The 22,266-nt window shown below is 37.5% G+C and overlaps 1 protein-coding gene across 1 annotated transcript; it reads right to left on the minus strand.

Annotated features, from left to right (window-relative positions):
• Positions 1 to 423: 423 nt before the first annotated feature.
• Positions 424 to 21,959, minus strand: LOC101857388 (26S proteasome non-ATPase regulatory subunit 11). The gene is made up of 12 exons (XM_005092305.3): positions 21,849 to 21,959; positions 13,257 to 13,358; positions 12,052 to 12,176; positions 11,577 to 11,648; positions 9,944 to 10,001; positions 9,272 to 9,383; positions 7,816 to 7,898; positions 7,190 to 7,334; positions 6,258 to 6,381; positions 4,346 to 4,507; positions 3,473 to 3,524; positions 424 to 1,252 (listed from the first exon to the last, which is right to left on the minus strand). The coding sequence occupies exons 1-12, from the start codon at positions 21,931 to 21,933 to the stop codon at positions 1,110 to 1,112; spliced, it is 1,263 nt and encodes a 420-aa protein (XP_005092362.1). The 5' UTR covers positions 21,934 to 21,959; the 3' UTR covers positions 424 to 1,109.
• Between the last annotated feature and the right edge of the window lie 307 nt (positions 21,960 to 22,266).

A 22,266-nucleotide genomic window follows, 5' to 3' on the forward strand; every position in this document is an offset into this window, starting at 1 on the left:
ACTTCTTTCTTTTACCCTGAATCATCTCCAGCCTTTAGTTTTATTAAGAGTTTTACGGCACTTGCAACACAATGAGGTTATCTAAGTGATGAAAATTAGAAGAAGTGATACAAGAGAGTAACAAACACAAAAAAGACGGAGAGGAGATAAGGACAAAGGATGTTTGATGGGAAGGAAAAATCAAACCACACCTGAGCACATGCCAACCACCCACCAACACAGAGTCTGGTTGAGGGCAAAGGAGGTTGATTTTCAAACTGACATATGCTGTCATCTAATGGTAGTAATAAGTCAAAAGCTTCAAAAGGCAACTAGACAAAGGATTGCACCTCATTCTTGTGACACGTCAGTAGACTCGTAGACGAAGAGGTATTGACATAAAAGAAGAAAAATGACATTACAAAAAAATTCTGTAAAAAGCAGTTTTGGTGGCCAATAGTAGCATTTATTTGTTTACAACAAGGGCATCACTGCTTTCAGCCTTGCTATGGCTCAGACTTTCATAAAGGAGCAAAAGAAAAATCCCCAGAGAACAATGTAAGAGACATGCTACGTATAATTTTCTGAATACCAGCCTCATTACAAAAAAAAATCTTATTTAATAAACCCTGCCGCCTCTTCCCCCCCAAAAAACAACAACAAAAACCCCCAAATAAAACATAAGAATGAAATACCCCCCTCACAACATAAACAAACTAGAACTTTATAGTCATGTCAAGAAAATCTTACTTTTGGTAACACGCCCCCCCCCTCACCCAGCAATATGCGTGTCAGTGACTAAGATATTATTTTCATAAAGAATCTCGCATCACCTGTTCCAGAGACAAGATTGAAAAAACCTAAACTTTTATGTTTATGTTTATTTCCAAAAGGACACACAATTATCCTATAAAGGGGTCATCATGATAAATAACAATACCAATTTAAATGAAATAGCACAAGTATGTATCAAATAAGAGATGCTGCAAAACAGTGCGATGAACATGGGTCTTTATCTCAGTACCGCCAAAAAAAAAGTCCATGAAATAAAAATATCATTATGTCACAGACTGAAAATTATATACACAGCAAATGTCTATAGAGGGATGTGCTAGACAGAAAGATGATCACTATGTGAGTTTCTTGGCTTTTTGGTACAAGGCATCTACCACTTTCCCCATGTTGTGAATGGTGTCCAGAGCATTGGCGTATGTCTTGTCAGACTCTGACTCTTCAAACACGATCAACACACCAGCCCCTTGATCCAGGATACCTGGGTGAAGAGAGATAAAGACAGAGACAATCAAATAAAACGAAAAAAAACCCCCAAATAAACAAAATACCCCCAAAACAAGTCAAGTAAATGCAAATTTCACAGGACAGTGGCAAAAACAAAATTACATGAAAGACCCTTTCTCCGGTAAAGATAATAGACCAAAGGGAAGCAACACACACATCATTTTTGCTGATTCTGACAAATGACATTCACCAGTTTGGTCTTTGTCAGATTCTTGCATCCAGCCACAGAAATACTGTTTTCTCACATGCTCATTTTATGTCACCTTTCAATTTGTCCAAGAGTCATCATTTTAATTCCAAAGACACCTAGAAAACGTTTGATAGCATGCACTGTCACAAATATCACTTGTGTTGACACTATTCTTATGGTTGACACTCCCTTGAGTCTTGAAGGTCTGTAAAAAGTAAATGCACACAGTGGCACACAAGAGTCAGACCAAAACCAGCATCATCACTGTAGACTATACTGCTTTCTATATATTACAGACATCTTAGGCGTGCAAAACTACTTACTCAACTGTTCTGTGATTACAAATGAGCAAACCATTTTACTAACTGGGACAGGTGGTTCCATCTCTGATATTACTAGGTACAGCAGACAATGCCATAACTTCATATCACATGGGCAATGAACTCAAAGCAATGGGTTTTCTTTTTGATTTCACAATGTGATGTGTTATTCAGCTTGCCATAGAGGTAACATTCACTCTAACCACACGCCTTTGCATTTCTATGTCTAATAACAAAAGTACTATTGGGTATTTCGTTTTGACAAGTACCAGCTTAAAAAGTGTAAACATGAAATTTACAGTGCCAGTTTACTTGTACTACTGTGAGACACACTGATTAAGTATGAGACTAACAAAAAATAGAGCAGAAAACTATCATTACATAGCTGCCACTCAGAAATTTTTAAAAAGGAGGAAATTCACGCGAAAGCGTACACGCGCTCTCCTAAACCAGTGAGATCCAGAGGCAATATATACTGGAAAATCTAGCCTACGGTTTTGGAAGGGAAAACTGTCATATTGTTAACCATAGGCAACTGAATTAAAATGTATTTGAAAAAAACAACAACATAAAGGCAGTAAGTTGACTAACAAGCATTCGAGCCAATTTGACACAGTTTGGACTTGGTGACTAAAAATCTAGTGTTTTTTGCCAGCCGGTGTCTCATAAAAAGATTTCTTTCACTTTAAACGTGTACATACATAGACGTAGAGCAGTATCGGATCAAGGATACACAGGCACTCCTGTACAATTGCGGTCCCGTTTGCACTTAGTGCCCCTGTAGTGTGTTTCTTATTTAGAGATAAACTGAATTAAAATTATAGCCTAGGCTATCTAATCTAGATCTAGATATATCTAAATATGTGTAAATCTAGATTATATCTAGAGATAGATTTTCTAGATCTAAATCTAGATCTAGAATCACTTCCGCAGCAGCCACAATAGCCGTCATGTAAACAAACGGGACCGCAATTGTACAGGAGTGTAACAGGAGTGCCGCGGGTCGCGATTTCTTTCGCAAAAAACAGCTAGTTCAATTTTCTAATGAACTTTTCAAGTCGCACACCGGCTGCTTCTTTCTCATTCCAGCTCCTTTTATTTTTGCATTCTGAATCAATTTCTCTCGGATTTCCGCCAATTTCAATGACAACTCGGCGCGCTAACGTCCCGATGCCCGATCGACACTGTGTTGCTCCACAACAATAAACAATGTGAAACTAGCGCTGGGCCTAGAAGAACGGAAGTAGAAAGCTACGGGCGGACATGCGCAGACCGCGTTTTCGTCTCTCTCCCGGTTCGGTGTTTTCCGCGTGGAAAAAAAGTATGAAATTTGCGACCAAGAGCGGTCCAGCGGAGGAAGGAGGAAAGTTGCGGGGAAAGCTAGATGTAGCGGAGTTTCCACTATTTAACGGGAAAGTGGCAGCTATGTCATTACCATGCTGCAAAGAGATCATGATCAAAAGAGAAAACTATTCTAATTTCCTGTACCACTTATTACACACCAGCTGAATCACAGAGGCTGGCACTCTACCATAAGCCACAATAACTGTCCTCCATGAGAGTGCTTTTGTCCTTACAATCATTCATTTCCATCTGCCACAACACTTTTTGTAAAAAGTAATATACTTTGGGATAGAGTTAATAATGCCTTGAAACTAAAATAAGAAAAGGTAATATGGCTTACCATGAAATTTTTTATCCAGAATCATTTGAGACAACTTCTTTTCCACTGTGGCCTGTTTCAGATTAAAAATAATAAAGAGCATTAGAAAGATACAAGCGACTAACTTACTTATACAAATCTAAAATACATACAAAAATTCCTTAAACTTGAATGTTCTTGACAACCTCCCCCCCAAACAACCCCCCCAACTAACACCAAAGATCACACACAGACTATTGAACTCAGCTCACGACAAAAAGACACTTGAATTTCCACATGACAAACCAATAAAATCTTATAACAGCACATTTTACTGTTGTCTGACCCTCTTCAAATCATATAACTGCAAATCCCTGACACTTTTGTACTTCATTTTTTTTTGTAACACAGACACCAATTCTATCAAAACCTCACTTACATGTTGCAATCCATAAATAATTGCAAGCTCTTCATACAAATGAATACCAATCAATAGCAGTTGCCATTCCTGGTAACCACTCAAGATGGTCCTTTAACACTATGGTATATTGGGTTTTCCCAAAGTCTATGCACATAGGGGCATCTCCGGGGACAAAAAAAGACAGGGTGAGGGTTAGTATAATTTTTGCAGTGACTTGCTTGAATATTATTAGCCTCATAATAGTGTCATGCAGATCAATGTATTTGGTACTATCGTTAAAGGCATAAAAATTGTTTTTTAAATACATATTATAGTCATATCTGTCGGTAAAGAATAATTTTCTTTAATTTATGGGTCAAACACCTTTAAATCGTGTGTCTGCAGAGACTTCCCCAAATGACTACTACAAACAGAGGGAATACTGGGCAGGGGAGGGAGTATTGCAATTTCTTCCCCACAATTTGCAGCTACAAACAGCGGTGCCATCAACCTACCACTGGAAGCTTGATGAGGTTTGCAACATGCTGGACTTGGACCTTAGAAAAAGGCTCAATGATACGGCACAGATTCTGCTCCAGGAGATTATCGTACAAGGTTTTCAGGTGAGCATTGACAATGGGGTCATCTTCCAGTTGTGCTTTAAAGGTAACCAGAGTCTGAAAGGAGAAGTCATAACGATAAGCATTTTCGACACAATAGAAAATCATACAAGTGGACTTAGCAAATATTCAGGAAAACTCTTCTTGCAAAAAAAGATGAATCAGACATTAAAATAGTGAGACATATGCCTTCAGGACTTAAAATTATACAAATACCCCAAAGCCTCACTTATAAAAGCTCACAATCATTGAACCTTACTCAACACAAGGAGATACAAAAAACATGTACACTTGAAATCTATAAAAGCAATAATGTACACTCTTCTTTATGTTATCTTCCATTACAATTGTGTACTGCTTATGGTGAGAATTGGAATAAGACTCTGGACTGTGGAACCCTTTTGGGACCAAAAAGTCTAGATCTCACCCTAAAGTTCTGTCCTGATACCATCCGTGTCGCAAGCATTGCTTTTCAGTCTCTTTGAGTACTTTTTACAGAGATAAAAAAAACTAGTTTTTGTTGAGTTGTTCCTATTAGGAATCATAAAAAGCATGAAAATTGTAAGCCTTGACAATGGCATTAAACTGTATTTTAGTGATGTTGAAAGGTGCATCTTTGGTAGACCTTTGGGAAGGTGGAAAAATTGGAAATTCTCAAAATTTGGACTTCAGTGGATTGCTTGCGACAGCGTTTATATGCTCTATCTGGGGCTATTTCAGAAAAGAGAAAAAAGGCCAAAGGAGAGTAATACTGTACAGTGCAAAATAAAAAAAAAATTTGTTTCAAAGTGCAGTTCATCTAAGACCTACCCACTGCGAACAAAAAGATTACAATCAGTACGAGTGACTCAAATTAACCCACTATATCATTGTGTAGGGACAGGTAGGGTAAAGTATTGTGAGCCAGCTTAGAGAAACCATCTGCTCTAACCGTGTGAAAAATTATCTTGTTACTTCAGTACTCGTTAGTATTATATGTGAGGCATCATAGTGAAATCAGGTGCTCGCTAAAATACTGAAATTGAAGAAACCCGCATTTTTCTGCTGGTTTGACAATTCTTATCAAATATTTGTTTTTTGGCTTAACATTTTTTTTTGTCCCTTTAAAAACAGATTTCTGAGTGGATTTTTACAGAAAAACGACTAAAGTCACCAAACTTTTGCAGCCATTCTCTTTTCAATTTTACCTCCAAACCTGGTGACCCACACTTCCTTCAATCACAAATATTTTGACTTCTATTCAAGATAGAAGGATATTTATTAAATTCAAAGCAAGGCAAATGATTAGGCTTTAAGATGATACCAATAATTCCAAAAATCCAAAAATCGACGAGCACCTGATTCCACCGTGTCGTGACACTTAAGTAACTTCTGAATTCATGGTAAATTTTTTGGCGCTGACATCGACACAATTTAGACTATATTATAGGTACGTTGCTTTGCTCCTGCTCGTCAGGGCCAACTCACAGCTGAACGGAACACAAATATCAGGCAGAAAGCTGGAGATCCTGATAAAATAGACTTCTGTGGGAATTTAACTTGTCTTTAGTATGCAACAGAACCCAGCATATAGATATCACCCCAGCAGACTCTAGAACACTCCGAAATATTTTCGGAGTACCCGGAAGCATTCACTGCAAGAAGTTGATTAAGAACTCGAACACTAACAAACTGACTAGATCTTTCACTGTCTAAAGACGGGCACCAATTCTAACATGGGTAAAGTGAGGGAATCCCTGTAAATTGCCTATCTCAGGGACACAACTTCAAACCGACGTCTGTCCTAGAACCAGAAGAGGAAGCTTACTTTCTGGAAGTCTGCTAAGGAACGTTTATGGCTTGCTTGAGCAATGCTTTTCATTGCCTCCACTTCAGGACCACTGTACTTGAGAGCTAGCTTTCCACTGACAATGGCCTGAACTTCATCAGCACTGAGGACACAACAGATAAAACTTAAAACATTTTTCAAGATTCAAACAGATGTACGTAGTCCTAAAACCCTGAAAGGAAACAAACGGATAAGAAATAGTAATAATATCTAGATATTTTTCATAGCGTCTAATGAAATGTGCTTTAACATGAACATTTGCTCCTATGCACACACACACACTTACACGCTCAAACACTTATTCACACATACACATGCACACACACACCTTTGCTCTCATCATACATGTACACATCACTATAAATGAGCTATATTAATATATTTATTGTAATATACACAAAGCGATCAAATATACCTGAGAGGTGCAACAACTGACAAATTCATTTAAACATTTAAACTTTTAAAAAAAAATTATTCACATAATAAAGAAAAGGAAAGCAAAGAGAGAATTTACAACTTTTTCACATTATATCTGCATTCATCGAAACATAAATAGCTACAAACTCATTTACTTATAATAACTAATTTCAAAAAATCACTAACATTCTGAACAGATGTGGGGATACTGGTTAAAAAACAACAACCCCCAAACAACTGGTGAACCAAAGGAAATGAGAAAAAATCAAAAAAATCTCAGGAATTGCCAGATACTATATGACTGCACAGAAGTAACCTGAGAGAGAGAGAGAGAGAGAGAGGGAGAGAGGGAGAGAGGGAGAGAGAGAGAGAGAGAGAGAGAGAGAGAGAGAGAGAGAGAGAGAGAGAGACGTTTTCTACATGTTGAGGGAGGTCAAAACCAATACCTAAAAGTCTAGTCATAACAGCGAAAGATAGATTTAAAAACCACTTACGTATTCAGCATAATTTTACACAAAAGCATGTACTTCAAGGATGTCACAGCCTTGGGGCTGTCTATAGAATCATATCCCTCAAAAGCTTCATAGAAGTAGGAATAGGCTGTCTTGAAGTCCCTCTCATCCGCAGCGTGGAGAATACCTGAAGTAGAAAAGTAAAAGTTACTTGATCAAAACAAAATACAAATTGCTACCAAAGGTTCGGGACTGGCATAGTTCATACACTCGTGAGGTACCATGCCGTCATCCAGATAAATGAAAACAAACGTTCATGGATAAAAAGGCACATGTGTCCTCTACATTTCTCAAGTTTGTTAAAAACCATTTGTAATTCAAACCATTAACATAAAATACTAATAAGTACGCTACAAGCTTAAAAGAAGATTAACAGATGTGCTTTTCTGTGGTGTGTGTATGTGTGTGTACATGAATTCATATGCGTTACGGATAAAAAAGCTAATGTGTTTTTTTAAAACATTGTCCTGTATTAGAGGTGATTTATACTTTACAATCAGAATACAGCTTTCCATTCCTCTTTCCCAAAGACAAAGAAAACCAATACTACAGCCATTAAATTCCCCCATGAATTCCCCAAACCTTCCTGAAATAATGTGCGGGCTCACCTGACTGCTGATCCAAGGCAGCTTGAAGTTTGGGTGGGCAGTAAATTCCGTTGGCTGTAGTTCTTCCTGAGGTAAGGGCTGCCCTGTAGCACGAACAATGAATAATAAATCTAAATCCGTCCTCCTCATTGTAAAATTTTACTTATATGTTTCAAGCTTGACAACAAAAAAAAAGACATAAAAGAACAAATCGGAGCTCCCATGGAATTAACAGACCATCCTGTAATGGTTTCAGAAAGAGCAGATAAACTGGTGCACACGGTCCATCACTAAAATGAAATCACTCCATGTGTAAAAAGACAAAAATTCTTAAGTTCTTAAGTTTTGATTCCTGATTAATACATTACGAGGTGAAGGCAAATCATTTGATCAGAAAAAGAAGAATAACTGAAAAAATTATTATTTACTCATTTGCACATCCTGAAGAAATAAAACACACACTCACACACACCTTATCCCCCTCTTTCAAGATGGCCGATGGTGGCCACATTGGCTTTTATACACTTGTATTTCACCAAAAGCTAAAATTGACAGATTTTTGCCATTTGGCGACCATCTTTGATCTCATAGCCTTTCAGGTTATGCCCATCTATTACAAGGAGGCATGAGAGCTAATGTTCTTACTCTTTTATATATATATTTTTTATAGTAGAAGGTTTTACGACGCTCGCAACTGCATAAGGTCATATCAGCGCCAAGGGGTAGGTGTCAACAGAAGTGTTTACAGGGAATCAGACTTATTCTGCTCACCTCTCTAGCTTCAACAGCACAAGGTCTGCTTCGACTATCAAGGCACCCAGGAAATAGCAGGTCACAAGAGAGTGACAAACATACAAAAGAAGTAGAGGAAAATGACAATAGTAAGGATTAAGAAAGAAAAAGCAGCAGTTCCCTGTTGTAGATCAGGCACAGTAATGACCGTGACATGAATCAGCCCATTTACAATTCTACTGTGCTTGAACGAGAAATGTCCCCCCTTTGGGAATGGCCTAAAGACACTACAGTTAGTGGAACTGCCCCGAGGGGTGTTCTTACTCTGACCGTGAACATGGTAAAACATTTGAGAAATGAACAATAGGAGCAGACGGTCACAAATCTTTTGTTATTCACCCATCTATCCAAATGAGGGAGGGTGACCCCATCTGGAGGACTTTTGTTTGAGATTCAAAACACCCCACTACATCCCCCCCCCCCCCCCCCCCCCCACCTACAAATTATCATCAGATGTGTGCATTTTCTGTAATTCACGTGACAAAATCAGTACAAATATTTTCATTTTAGGCAGCAAAACAAAGTGCAAATATAACATTCATGATATCATGTCATATTGAACAAGAGCACACAACATAAAAAAAAAAAATCAACACATCTTTGTTGATTCTTATAAAAATCAAGACCAAAAAGAGTAAAAAAATCATGAAAATAAATCAAATTGAGATAAACACTGGAAACAAACCTGGCTTTTGGCAAATTACTCAAAGCATGGTACACTTTGCTTTCGAGAAGCTGCACTTCAACCAGCAGAGCTTTATCGTCCAATTTCTTCAGTTCCCGCAACAAAACAGAGCCTGAACATGAAAAAAAAAGAGAAATAATACGTTGAAAGAAAAACCTCTGAAAAACTCAAAAATACAACAAAGCCTCAATTTTCCCTTGGACGGCAATGAAAAGAATAAACGTAATGTATTTTAACAGAAGCCTGAACGTACAATAGCTGATCACAGACTAAAAAAATCATGAACCATAAAAGAACATTGCCATTTTGACCAAGCAAATATGACGAATTCTTAGTCTTGCACATTGAAAAATAAACATATATTTTTAAAAATCATAAGGGAACACGCCAGCATTGCTTCCATTTTCAATCATTTGAGCACTGAGAACATTTTACTGGGACAAAAATGGTGATCATATTGAAGAAAAAAAACCAACCAAAAAGAAAAACAAAACCCTGACACATAATACTCTTAGTCTTACATGAGCATGAGAAATTAATTCTTAAAATGTTAATTTTAAAAAAATCCGAAAAGGACATATAACTTACATTTCATGAATTTTAAAAATATGAATCGAAACAAAACGAAAAAGACATGGTTACTTAAGTCTCTAGAAAAACACACAAACTTACCTAATTGGAGTGCTTCTTGATATTTTTTTGTGTCAAAGAACAGGGCTATCAACCTTGCCTGAAACAATCAGAAAATTAAAAAACTCATGTGTTTTCATAGGTGTCCCGACAGATAAAAATTGCAATCTTCCCCAACTGATCAGGCTGAAAATAGTGACACATGCTGCATTCCAATTTGAATGGTGCCTTTATGCACACCATATAAACATAATGAATGTAAAGATTCTTGAACCACACAGTGTCTCCAGAAACCGAATGGTAAGTGAGTTCAAGCATTATCATAAATGATGTGAAGCATATGTTGGTGACCCAGCGTTTAGGTGAGTTGTCACTGGGGTTCTGTCTTTGAGCAAGAATCAATAATTCTAGCTAAAAAAAACAGGGCACTACAAATTTAAGCGGGGCCAAAGAACAGTGTGTTTGCAGCATATCTGTATATTTCAGTCTATGTATCTATACAATGTCATGTACTTATGACGTATGTAGACAGCGAAAGATCTTGTGAGTTTGTTCGTGTGTGAGCGCTTAATCAGCTGCTTGCACTGTGTGCTTCCCGGGAAGCTGAGAACATTTCTGAGTGTTTTATGATCTGCTGATTAAAATAGTGTAAAACACATAGAGCTTGCTGTAGAGCAGGGATATACGCTATACAAATGCTATTTATTATTATTAATATTCTAATTGGCGTATTTATGTTTGTCTATTACACAACCAATTCACCGTGAGATTAAAAAAAAAAAATGATGGTGGACTGGACACAAGCTTAGGAAGCCAGCCCACAAATTACAAAACAAATCCTTAGATGGAACCGCCAGGGGAGGAGAAAGAGAGAAAGGCCGAGATCCACCAAAGAGTGAAATTTGGAGGCAGATCTCAGGCATATGGGACACAGCTGGCGAGAGGTGGAGAAGATTGTTCATGACAGAAACAGGCGGAGAGCCTGTCTCAGCAGCCTATACTCAATACCAGAGTGAAAGAAGTGAATCGTAAATCTGAATATATGCTATGCAATTTTAACCAAATCTTCCCACATGGACCAATAAAAGTGAAATTTTATTTGTTACTATTTAAAAAAATATTTCCTAAGGTTGAAAATTAATTATCCAAATGTACTAACCACATAAAAGTTATTTTGTAAAACGAAAAAGAATTAACATCCATCGCTGCAACTCTTCCAAAACATGCTGCATACCTCCAGATTACAAGCAGCACAACAGTATCTTTAGTAAGCGATTAATGGTACTTGCAACACAATTACGTCATAAAAGTGCTGAAGATTTAGTGCTTCTACAACGGAGTAACAAACACAAAGAAGGAGGAGAGAGTTTAAGTTTAAGGGCGAAAGATGTTTAATAAGAAAGAAGGACCAAAACACATCAGCACCTGCCAACCACCCACACACAGTTGCAACAGAAGAAAACGTCCAAGTCAATATGACTCAGCATGCACACCAAGCAGGAACTGAGTTAAATGAAGAGATGAACATCGAAGCAATAACAGCCATTTTGTAGCAAATAGAAACAAGACAGGAAAGGAAATAAGCAGGGCTTACTTTTATGATAACCTTTAACTACCCACCTAGCAACAACTGTGAGAAGAATAATCTAAATAAAAAAATTTCCAATGACCATACCTCTAAAGACTGGCGTAAGAAAGTCCTCTTTTCATCTTTGGCCCATTGGATGCATTCTTTGCATAGCTCAACCTGAGAAAAATGTCAAACAACCTTTTGCCAGAAAATGGGATGGTAAGTCATTTTCACCAGTCTCCCTCCTTAATTAACTAACCAACAACTGCTGAGAAAACACATGCAGTGCACTCTTTGTATCAAATCTACTACATATTTTAACATTAACTGTGATATAAAACATGTATCCACTGGTTCAATTCTTGATTTAATTTTAAATAACTGCTTAGGTACAAATTTTAACTTACAACAGCAAAAACAATATGAGCCTGAGGACGATATTACTGAATATATACTATGCCTTGTAAACCAAATCTTCCCATGGGGACCAATAGATGCAAAAGCATCTATGATTCTATCTAAAAATACATTCATCATGAATCAGCACAGAAGAGAGAAAACACTCTGATCTATAGCTTACCTCGCTGCCAGTGCCAGCTTCCATGTCCAGGAAAAGATCTACAAGAGCTCGAACCAGTTTCGCCGCCTTCGCTTTGCTCACCATGTTCAGGAATGGACGAACAATTTTGATTAAGTTGGCCAATTCTGTGAAAGGGGGAAAAAAAAAGACCCATTTTTGCTTAACTTTCAATAGAAATAAAAACCACACTATTATCTATAACGACACTTCTAGTACCAGAATAGTATCTAATAAATGGTAATCACAAAAAGCTAACATATTTTGATTAATCAAACTAACATCCGTATACCCCCCCCCCCTCCTTACACTCAAACAAACTGAATATATTGCAGACCTTTCAGTATTGACAGAAGAATACAGGTTAAGAAAAAAGCATGACTTTTTATAGTGTTGACCAAAAGTACTTTTAAAATAAATGAAAATTTCTCAGTTGTTAAAAAAAAGACATGTCACTTCAATGCAATGTTAGTCGCTGCTTTTAAAAATAGCAGCAATGTTAAACCTTAATTCCAGCAGCCTCGCGATTTTATTTAAATTAATATCCACAAGTAATAACACTTTGTTTCAATAGTGTTATTGCGAGTAGACACTTAAATAAAAATTCAAAAGAAGTAGTGATTGCTTGTCTGCTCCACATTTTTATGACGAACAGAAATTTCAAAAGAACCTCACATATTTTTAAGGTGTGTGTCCTGAGAAAGATGTAGCATGTTTGCAGTTTTATCTCACGAGCATTAACAAACTGTTTTGCTTCCTTCAATTATAATTGAGAATTGAGGGAGGGACAAACAGAGGAACAAATGAAAAAATATGATAATATAAATATGCAAAACTGCCACTGTTTCAAACTAGATCTTACAAATATTAATGTATGCCATGTTGTTCTGCACATTTGTGTCCACAAGGATAAACAAGGTGCCTGTTTCAAGTGTTTTTTTCCCCAGTTCGCATGCTTTTATTCAAGGTTGTTAAAGTGGAAATTGCATAAAATGAATAATACAGTGCCGGGTAGAGTTCAGTTTACCTAACTATTTAAACCAATCAAATGGATATTAGATGCTATACAACAACATGTGCATATTTGGTGAAAAAGAAGTGTGTTAACTAGAGTCTGTCACACAGGACTTCAAGAAATTAGACCAATTACATACAAAGACAAAATTTTTAAAACTGATAATAAAAATCCCTCAGTGCAAATAACATACCATTTGCTTTCCTTTGATCTGCAAGCAGCTTGCCAACTTCCAGAATGGCTTGTTCCTTGACTTTGATAGCCTCATCATCAGCCTGTGGGATGTCTTGCTTCACTAAAGGGAACAGAATAATGCAAAAATTTAACCTATCTCAAAGACATTATCTAGATTTATGTAGCAATGTCAATCGGGTCAACGCACACTGCCAATTTTTGGTCCTCGTTCACAGGCGTATTTTCGGACCCGATCGGAACGTAGGAGACTAACTTTCTCAAACTCGGTCGGCTCTATTTCTAGACCAATACCAATGAAACTTGGCAAACAATCAGAAAATAGGGCAAACTAATGATATGTGGACGTTGAAGTTTTAACACATAAATTAACCTACATTTTTTATATTGGAAACACTTTCGTATCGGGTATTCCGTAAACTATAATAAGAAGTTTGATGCGTGCACATCTGGTTGTTTTTCTCTCTGTTCCCTCTGTAACATTGTAACGGAAGTCGGAACTGATAGTGTCTCAATGGAAAAAAGATGTTTGGTGAATGTAATTTTTTCCGTCAAAATATATTTTTCGTGACCATCGCCGTTTCTAACCCTTCTAATGCATACTTATGTTAAAAATTTATCCTTGTTTTATATAGGGACGTATTCCTCATTCAGTTTCCTTCAATGTGATATATCAATATGTTACTTTTGGAGTGATGGTTATGCTTCTATGAAGTCATTTTGTATACTACCTGCATAGCCAAAGCGAGCCACAGGTTAATTATGTCTAGACCCCCAAAAAAACTACGCCCGGAAAGAGTTGAATCATAAATATATTTTTATCATGTAAAATCAAGCGATTTTGAAAGATTTTTTATTGAAAAATGGAAGTCTTCTTTCTTGTTATCCTTTCCAATTCCTCATGTCTTAGTGGGTCAATATGTTCAATTTTCATTGGACGTACATCTAGCGCTACCAATTTCAAACAAGACCCGCCTCAGTTTTGAACCAACGCAGACAGTTCTAGAAATAGGCCACATGCACACACAAACAAAAGTAGACTGACGCACACACACACACGTCAACTGCCAAAATATAGGACCCACACCTCACACAGAGATGTTTGGCACACAAACGCTAAACAGGACAGTACAGATGCGGGACATCAAATTGGAAAGCGATGGTGTCAAAATACATTCATCCGTGTGCATAGATTCAGGACAGGGGTTAAGTTACTGAACATCATTCTTGCCCATGGATGATCAGGAAATATTTTTTGTCCGCTAGAATTTAGAATGGAGTGAGTATGTTTTCTCAGCCAGGTTTTTTCCTTTCCGCCCTGTCTAATTCGTTTAAATTTGAGAGTCTATCACAGAAACTATAGGACGTTGGGATTTAACACTGATCATCTGTCATAGATCTAGATTCTAGAACTAACTCACAAAAATCCTTGAAAAAAAAATGTTTTCGCCCTAAAGCAGTATCCCAAACCTTTTTCAGTTCTTTCAACACAATCCTTAACAGAGCCTCAAGGCCTTGTGCACAGCTTACACAGGTTCAAAAAACATCAACAGAAATCACATGGTATACATCTTCATCTGAAATTTTTTCCTCCATGGTTCCAGCAAAATCGTCATCTAAATCGCTCATTTTTCAATAGTTTCGGTTGAAAATGAAAGAATAACAACACTACAGGGCGATAGTCGCCATGATTGCCGAAGCCTGCAAAACGGCCATTTTGCAATTTAAACCACCTGAGCAGGTTTTGTGGGCTTTGACAACTAACTGAGGTAGTGAGTGGCCGAATTCGTCCGCCTCGCGGTCTGCCAACAGTGGGCCAAATTTGTCTGCATCGTGGTCAAGGTTGTAATGGTATCATGTAGGCTAATCATTACTCTGTATTAATTTCACCAATTTCTGTCATCCTAGTGGAAGCTGTTATTCTCATCAGGGGTGAGAATAGCTTAGATACTATGTCTCGTTATTCTCACCACCCTCAGGTGTGCTATATAATAGTAGGCAGAACAGCACAGAGAATAACTTGCAAGTTGTAGAGATAAGTTTCAGGTTCAGTTTATTCAATGGGCTGGGTGAAGGCCATTTTCACGCCATGAACAGAAAACAACAGTGAAACCCCCCCACCAAAAAAAAGAGCTAGATAAATCTATCTAGATCAAGATCTATGGTTATGCAAGGACAAAATGTCAAGAGCAGCACGCATCTGATACCTACGGGGTATCACAATTAATTCAGTTATAGATCTCTAGATATCTAGATCTAGCCAAATTCTAATAAAAACTTTTAAGAACAAGGCTTGCCTCATGCTCGCACAGGTGGCGATGAGAATAGCGGGTCATGAGCTATTCTCACCAGGGGTGAGAATAAAGGTGGCCCATCCTATTATAATATGTATTTAGGCTAGGCGTACCTGATCTCAACACCCAGGTGAGAATAAAATCCATTGCATTCTCAGATCGGGTTACAAGTTAACATTAGATCTAATAATAATAATAATAATAATAATTACACTTTTATTTGTCCCAGAAGGGCACTTTGTTTTACAATGGCAAACATACATACATAAATACATAATTATAAATACGTACACATACATAAATACATACATGCATAAATACATACTATTACACAAAAACAGAACAGTTTACAAACAACGCAGTGGCTATTTTTACGGCGAGCCGTAAAGATAGCCTCCCAGTGAGTCCCAGGCTATTTTTACGGCGATCCTCGAAAAGCGGCCCTACTCCGCCTCTCATGTACGCGACATGCCTCTATGTATTAGATCTAGGCCTATATGGGCCGTTCAAAATATAAACTTACACCTCAGAAGGGAAAGGGTGTCTTTGACTTCTGTAAGAAAAGTGTAAGATTGGGTGGGGGAAGTTTACCAAATATGACACTTCTGTGAGATGAACGTTTTGCTCATGACTGGGAAGAAAAGGTGAAAGAAAAAGTGTATAAATGCCAGTAACAAGACCCAGATCTGCATGATCACTGCAGATCCCCGTTGTTTTTTTGTTTTTTGTTGTTGTTGTGGTTGTTTTTTTGAGGGGGGGTACAAATAATTTTGAAATTATGATGAAAATTCTGTCGGTGGATATCTAATTTCTTTATGTTTCTTTATAACTTTGCAACTGTTTTGTTGATCTTTTAATGTCTTGATGTCTTTCATTTGTAAGGCACGTACCTATTGCATTGACAACAGTCTCAATGTCTTCCACATATATGCGTTTCTTTTTAGTCCATATGGTTTGATTAAATTGTATTAACTGAAATGATATATCTTTTTTACAAGCTAGTTAAAAAAAGCCACGTATAGTACAGGTATCTTTAAAATAATAATAGAAATTGAAGATCAGAAAAAGTACTAATATTAAATTGGTGTAGGTGGGGGTTGGAGGCAAATGTGAGAAAAGTGGTATTGGGTTTTGTGTTTTAAAAAAGTCCCCAAAAGTGTAAGATTATATTTGAACAGCCCCATAGGTTTTCCATTTCCTCCTCTTCACCGTCATTCTATTCTCTTCTTCATTTTCCTTCTCCCTTCCTCCACCACCACTTCTTCCTTCTTCTCCCCACCATCATCATTCACCCTCTCTTTATCATCACCACCACCATCACCTCCTCGTCACTATCATTACCATCATCACTGCCAATGCCAGCATCATCATCTCATTCACTGACATCACTACATGTACCACACCTACAAGAAGAGCGGCCATTTTGAAGTTAACACTTTTCGCCTTGGGAATGCCTTTAAAATGTTCCTCCTTCCTTATAATTTGCACTGAGCAGATTTTTGATAGAGGTGTAAAAATTTTTTTTTGTGTGTTCACAATGATTAATTTATTAATTATTGTGATGCAATTTCAGGGTACAGGAACACATATATTTTTTTACATTCAAATATCAAAATTTGGCTCAGTACGATTGACCATAGTATCTGTATCTACCATTCCACCAATTTTCATGCAATTTTGTTAGAGAGTAAGAAGCTTTCGGTTTTTTAAAATTATTGTTTGTTTTGCATGTTGGTGCTGTTTCCATTCCATGGCAACTTTCATATTTTCCGACTTATCAAAATTTACTTTCTTCATAATTTCTTATGCCCGCATAATTTTTTTTCCTAAATATGAATCGGAAAAAGAATCACCCTTGGGGTGAGCTGTTCCCCGTAAAAAAGGACAGTAATAATATGAGCACATCAGAAACAAAACACAAAAACTTAAAAAATGCGATCTATTTTATTATTTCAAAGAATCCCACAACAACAAGGTCCTAGTAAAGAACATAAAAACATTGAATTGTTTAAGTCCAGAATAAAGACTATAATTATGATAATACTAATATTAGAGGACATTTAATTATAGTGCCTTACTCTCGGTTTTAACCAGTTCAAAGTATGTTACATTAGTTTAGTCATTTAGTAAAATGTAGTATAAAATAACAAATAAGATAGTAGCCTACAAGACCTACAAGCCAAGACGGAATTTATAAGACTGAAAAACGTGTTCTACGTCATCAGTTTGTGACCGCCGTAAAAAGAACATTTCAGTTAATACAATTTAATCAAACCATATGAACTAGAAAGAACGCATATATGTGGAAGACATTGAGACTGTTGTCAATGCAATAGGTACGTGCCTTACAAATAAAAGACATCAAGACACTAAAAGATCAACAAAACAGTTGCAAAGTCACAAAGAAACATTAAGAAATTAGATGTCCACCTACAGAATTTTCATCATAATTTCAAAATTATTTGTAACCCCCCCCCCTCTCAAAAAAACAAAACAAAAAAAACCAAAACAACAACAACGGAGATCTGCAGTGATCATGCAGATCTGGGTCTTGTTACTGGCATTTATCCACTTTTTCTTTCACCTTTTCTTCCCAGTCATGAGCAAAAACGTTCATCTCACAGAAGTGTCATATTTGGTTAACTTCCCCACCCAATCTTCCACTTTTCTTACAGAAGCCAAAGACACCCTTTCCCCTCTGAGGTGTAAGTTTATATTTTGAACGGCCCCTATAGGCCTAGATCTAATACATTGAGGCATGTCGCATACATGAGAGGCGGAGTAAGGTCGCTTTTCGAGGATCGCCGTTAAAATAGCCTGGGACTCACTGGGCACGGCGTCACTTTTCGCCCGATTCTGTTACTTAGTTCGCGTGACTCAGCAGCCCGCCGGAGCTCCCCGGTTCGGGGTCACGGGGTTAATGAGCCCTGAGGCGACTTTGCCGGTGTCGGTCGGGAAGTTCGCATTTTTGACTATGTTTAAAACGATATAACTTCTTCCCCATCCCACACAGCAAACCATTACGCGGATGTACTAAAAGCTCAATGTCTTGAGATTTATTCTGCGTTAGAATGGTTAGTTTCTGGGCCTTAGTTTTTGTTCTAGACAAGTGTTTGTAGAGTACCCAATTTGTCCTATTTTAGTTACAAAGTTATGAATAAATGATTGTTATTTTAAAAAAGGCACGACAGATCTCTCCAAATTCTGTGTTAAACTGACTACGAATATCATGTCTTTTACCATGAGAAATCTTAAATCTGCGGTAGTAGTAATAGTCAAGTTATAAGAGAAGAAAGATGCACATCTGCATATTTTAACTAAAGACGATCAGCGTGTTAGCTCTTATTTTACTATTAAACAAGAAAAAGTTACTCTGTGTTTGTTCATGAATCATGCTGTGTCTGTGGCAGCCTGCATACAACTAAAAAGATATAATATAAGCGATTTAAAAACCCACAAAACCGTGTAAATACATGGGTAGAGATAAACTTCTAGTATGGAATAAAAATAATGACAGCTAAAACATTCATTCTTAGTTTTTGTGTAGGAAATATGCGCGGACACAATTATGAATGTAAAGAAATCAGTAACATTGTCAGTTATTGCAAATGGTCATAGAAACGTAAAAAAAGCTGGAAAAGTCTGGTGCTGATTCAGTGTCCCTGGAAAGCTAGAAATTATTCTTATAACCCAATTACGAGAAGTCATCCTTATTATTCAGTCAACTTACAAAATCTAGACTTAGCGTTTTAAGAAAAGTAAGCAATTTCTGGAGTGTAACAGATACTGTTCGTGTATTAGATCTACGTTGAAGATATATTCTAGCACTAAAATCGATTTGTACTTTTCCTTGAGAAACTTCATGATAACTTTTATAAACTTTCGAGAAATATGCGAATATTCATGATTATATTAGACACATAAAGTTGTATTTGGAGGAATTACTTCATAGCGAATTGTGTGCCCGATGGATAAAATTGCAAACTTACAGCCTTATATAATAAGCGCAGATACCATCTTTTCTGAGTATCTGCGCTAATGTTATGTCGTTCATATTCCAAAAGTTCGACAGATTTTGACGATGCGTTTTTTTTATATTGATTTTTTTTCATTCACGCTAGTCCCAAAAAAATTACAATTTAGCATTGCCGACTCCAGCGCGTCTAACGAAATAACCAGACAAGTTACAACGTCCATTCTTTTTTGAGTCTCAAGAGCAGAAATGCGTGCTTTGGGTGCACTAAATGAGAATTACCATAAATACAAGGATACACCTTAAATTGTACGTTGAAAAGTACCAAAAATTAAGTCGGCCCAGACAGAGCGGCGACAGGGAGCTGACCCCCGTGACCCCGACGTGATAAGGCGCCCGGCGGGGAACCCCCCGCGGCAACTAAAATTCAACTGCCGGTGCGCCGTGTGGGAGGCTATCTTTACGGCACGCCGTAAAAATAGCCTGGGAGGCTATCTTTACGGCTCGCCGTAAAAATAGCCACTGCGTACAAACAATGCCACTGTCGGTCGCCACTGTGCAGCGCCCTGTAATTTGAGCTAGGGTTGTCATGTCTTGCTCAAGGACACACTCCGGTGACCACCCATCTGATCCCCGTGTCACCGACATTTGCTTGACATTGCTTGAGTCAAAACTCACTACTCACTTAGCCACTGGAGCCCCATATATATAGCCTACATTTATAATTCGAAGTGACTATTCCCAGTGACACTGGGGATAGAGGTACAGAAACTATTCTCAGTGACAATGGAAATCTTTTGCATTAAAAAAAAAAGCCTTTGAATTTCCACTTCGAAACAAAATTTGAAAATTGCGATGCAGATGGATGGAAGTGGACGTGAAGTTCTCTCCTTCAAAGAGTATGAAGAGAAATTTGCAGCTTTTCAAAAGATCAAGATTCTAGGCCTAGATTCGATTCTAACGTGTACTGTAGACTCTTCTCACTTCAGTAGTTCAGTACTTTTGTTCTCTTCTCTTAATTGGGCCTAGACTTGACCTTAGCCTAGATATCTATCTCTAGAGTCTAGATCTGTACGTCTGTTCTCAGTGTCACTGGGAATAGTTTCTTGGTCTATTCCCAGTGAGACTGGGAACAATTCTGGCCAAAGCCTATAGCCAGTGGTTTCTGGGCCTATTCCCAGGGTTACTGGGAATAGTATCTGGGCCTATTCCCAGTGACACTGGGAATAGTTTTTGGGCCTATTCCCCAGTGTCACTATTCCCGGGGTGAGTAATTAATGAATTCTAGAACTATTTTTAGTAGGACTTCTGTAACGAGCAACCAAACACTATGAGTTGAGAAATTGTAGAATAGATAGAGGGCTAGGGGCAGGGTTAGGTCTCTTCTTTGTCTTTATTGTGTTTGTTGCTGTAGTTGCTCCTTACGGAAGTCCCGGTAAGTCCACTCCCTATTCTTACCCGGGGTTGACGGGCTGAGAATAACGACAGCCAATTTAGAAAAGGGAGTGTATACAGACCTGGTAACCGGGAACAAAGTCACGAAGTATACAGACCAGGTAGGGAAAATCTCTCTCTGAGTGTGTGTGTGTGTGGGTGCGTATCGCCCGCCTTCTCTTTTTCTTTGTTCATCTCTGTCTTTCTTTCTCTCCAACCTACTTTCCCACTCTTTTTCTCCTCACACACACACACACACTCTACTGGGTCTGGGCGCTGAAACTTTCAGAAATCACAAAAGATTTCCCCTCTATCGGGTCTGTATACTTCGTGAATTTGTTCCTGGTTACCGGGTCTGTATACACACTAGAATCTAGATTTACCTTTGCCTTTAGAAATATGATTTGTATTCAACTTGATTACAACCATAAACCAAAGAGCAAGATAAAAAAAGAGTGAAGTTTTGGTCTTGACTCTAAATCTATAATAATCTTGTCAAAGAAAAAGCGAACAACAAAATTACAATTACAAAACAATGATGACAAGTTAGATTTGATCAAGATTCAAGTGACAAAAGTCAACAAGTACAGTTCAAGTAGGCCCAAGTAAAAAAAATTACCTGAATTTCATCAACAAAAAACGTTGATTCAGTCCAGTCTATTGTAAAACACTATCTCTGACTACTCTGAGGTGCCAACAAGTGTGACTGATATTCACAATCAGACTAACAATAATGACAAATTTCCTTCTCTGCTGGGCAATCTGACAAAGCAGTTTCGAAACGGAAAATCGAACTTGGGCGCAAGACTTAACATCTCACAAAACATACGTAGCACGTCGCTTTGTAGACTTACACTCTCGGATTGGACAGATAATATTTTACTCGACCTACCTATAGTCGAAAGAATTTCCGTGGCATTTTCTTTGTTCGTCCGTTTCAAATCAATCGCTTGCTGCATCAACGCCACAGCCGCCATGTTGAGAGCAAGTTGTTGTTGTGAAATCAATCGAGGTGATAAAAGTATCACCCAATTTATTTTGACTGAAAAGTATAAACTCAAATAAGCAGACATAAGCCTATGTTCTTCACGCACTCGCAAGAGCAGTATCAGAATAAATAAAAATGTTTTAAGGGAATGAAAATTTACTTTAATAATTTATTCTTCTCTCTGAACTGCCAATTCTCTTGTAAGATACTTTCCTAAAGTAGTATCTATCTATCTATCTATCTATCTATTTATCTATCTATCTATCTATCTATCTATCTATCTATCTATCTATCTATCTATCTATCTATCTATCTATCTATC

The sequence above is a fragment of the Aplysia californica genome, unplaced genomic scaffold, assembly GCF_000002075.1.
Source record: "Aplysia californica isolate F4 #8 unplaced genomic scaffold, AplCal3.0 scaffold00044, whole genome shotgun sequence".
NCBI classification, from domain to species: Eukaryota; Metazoa; Mollusca; class Gastropoda; order Aplysiida; family Aplysiidae; genus Aplysia; species Aplysia californica.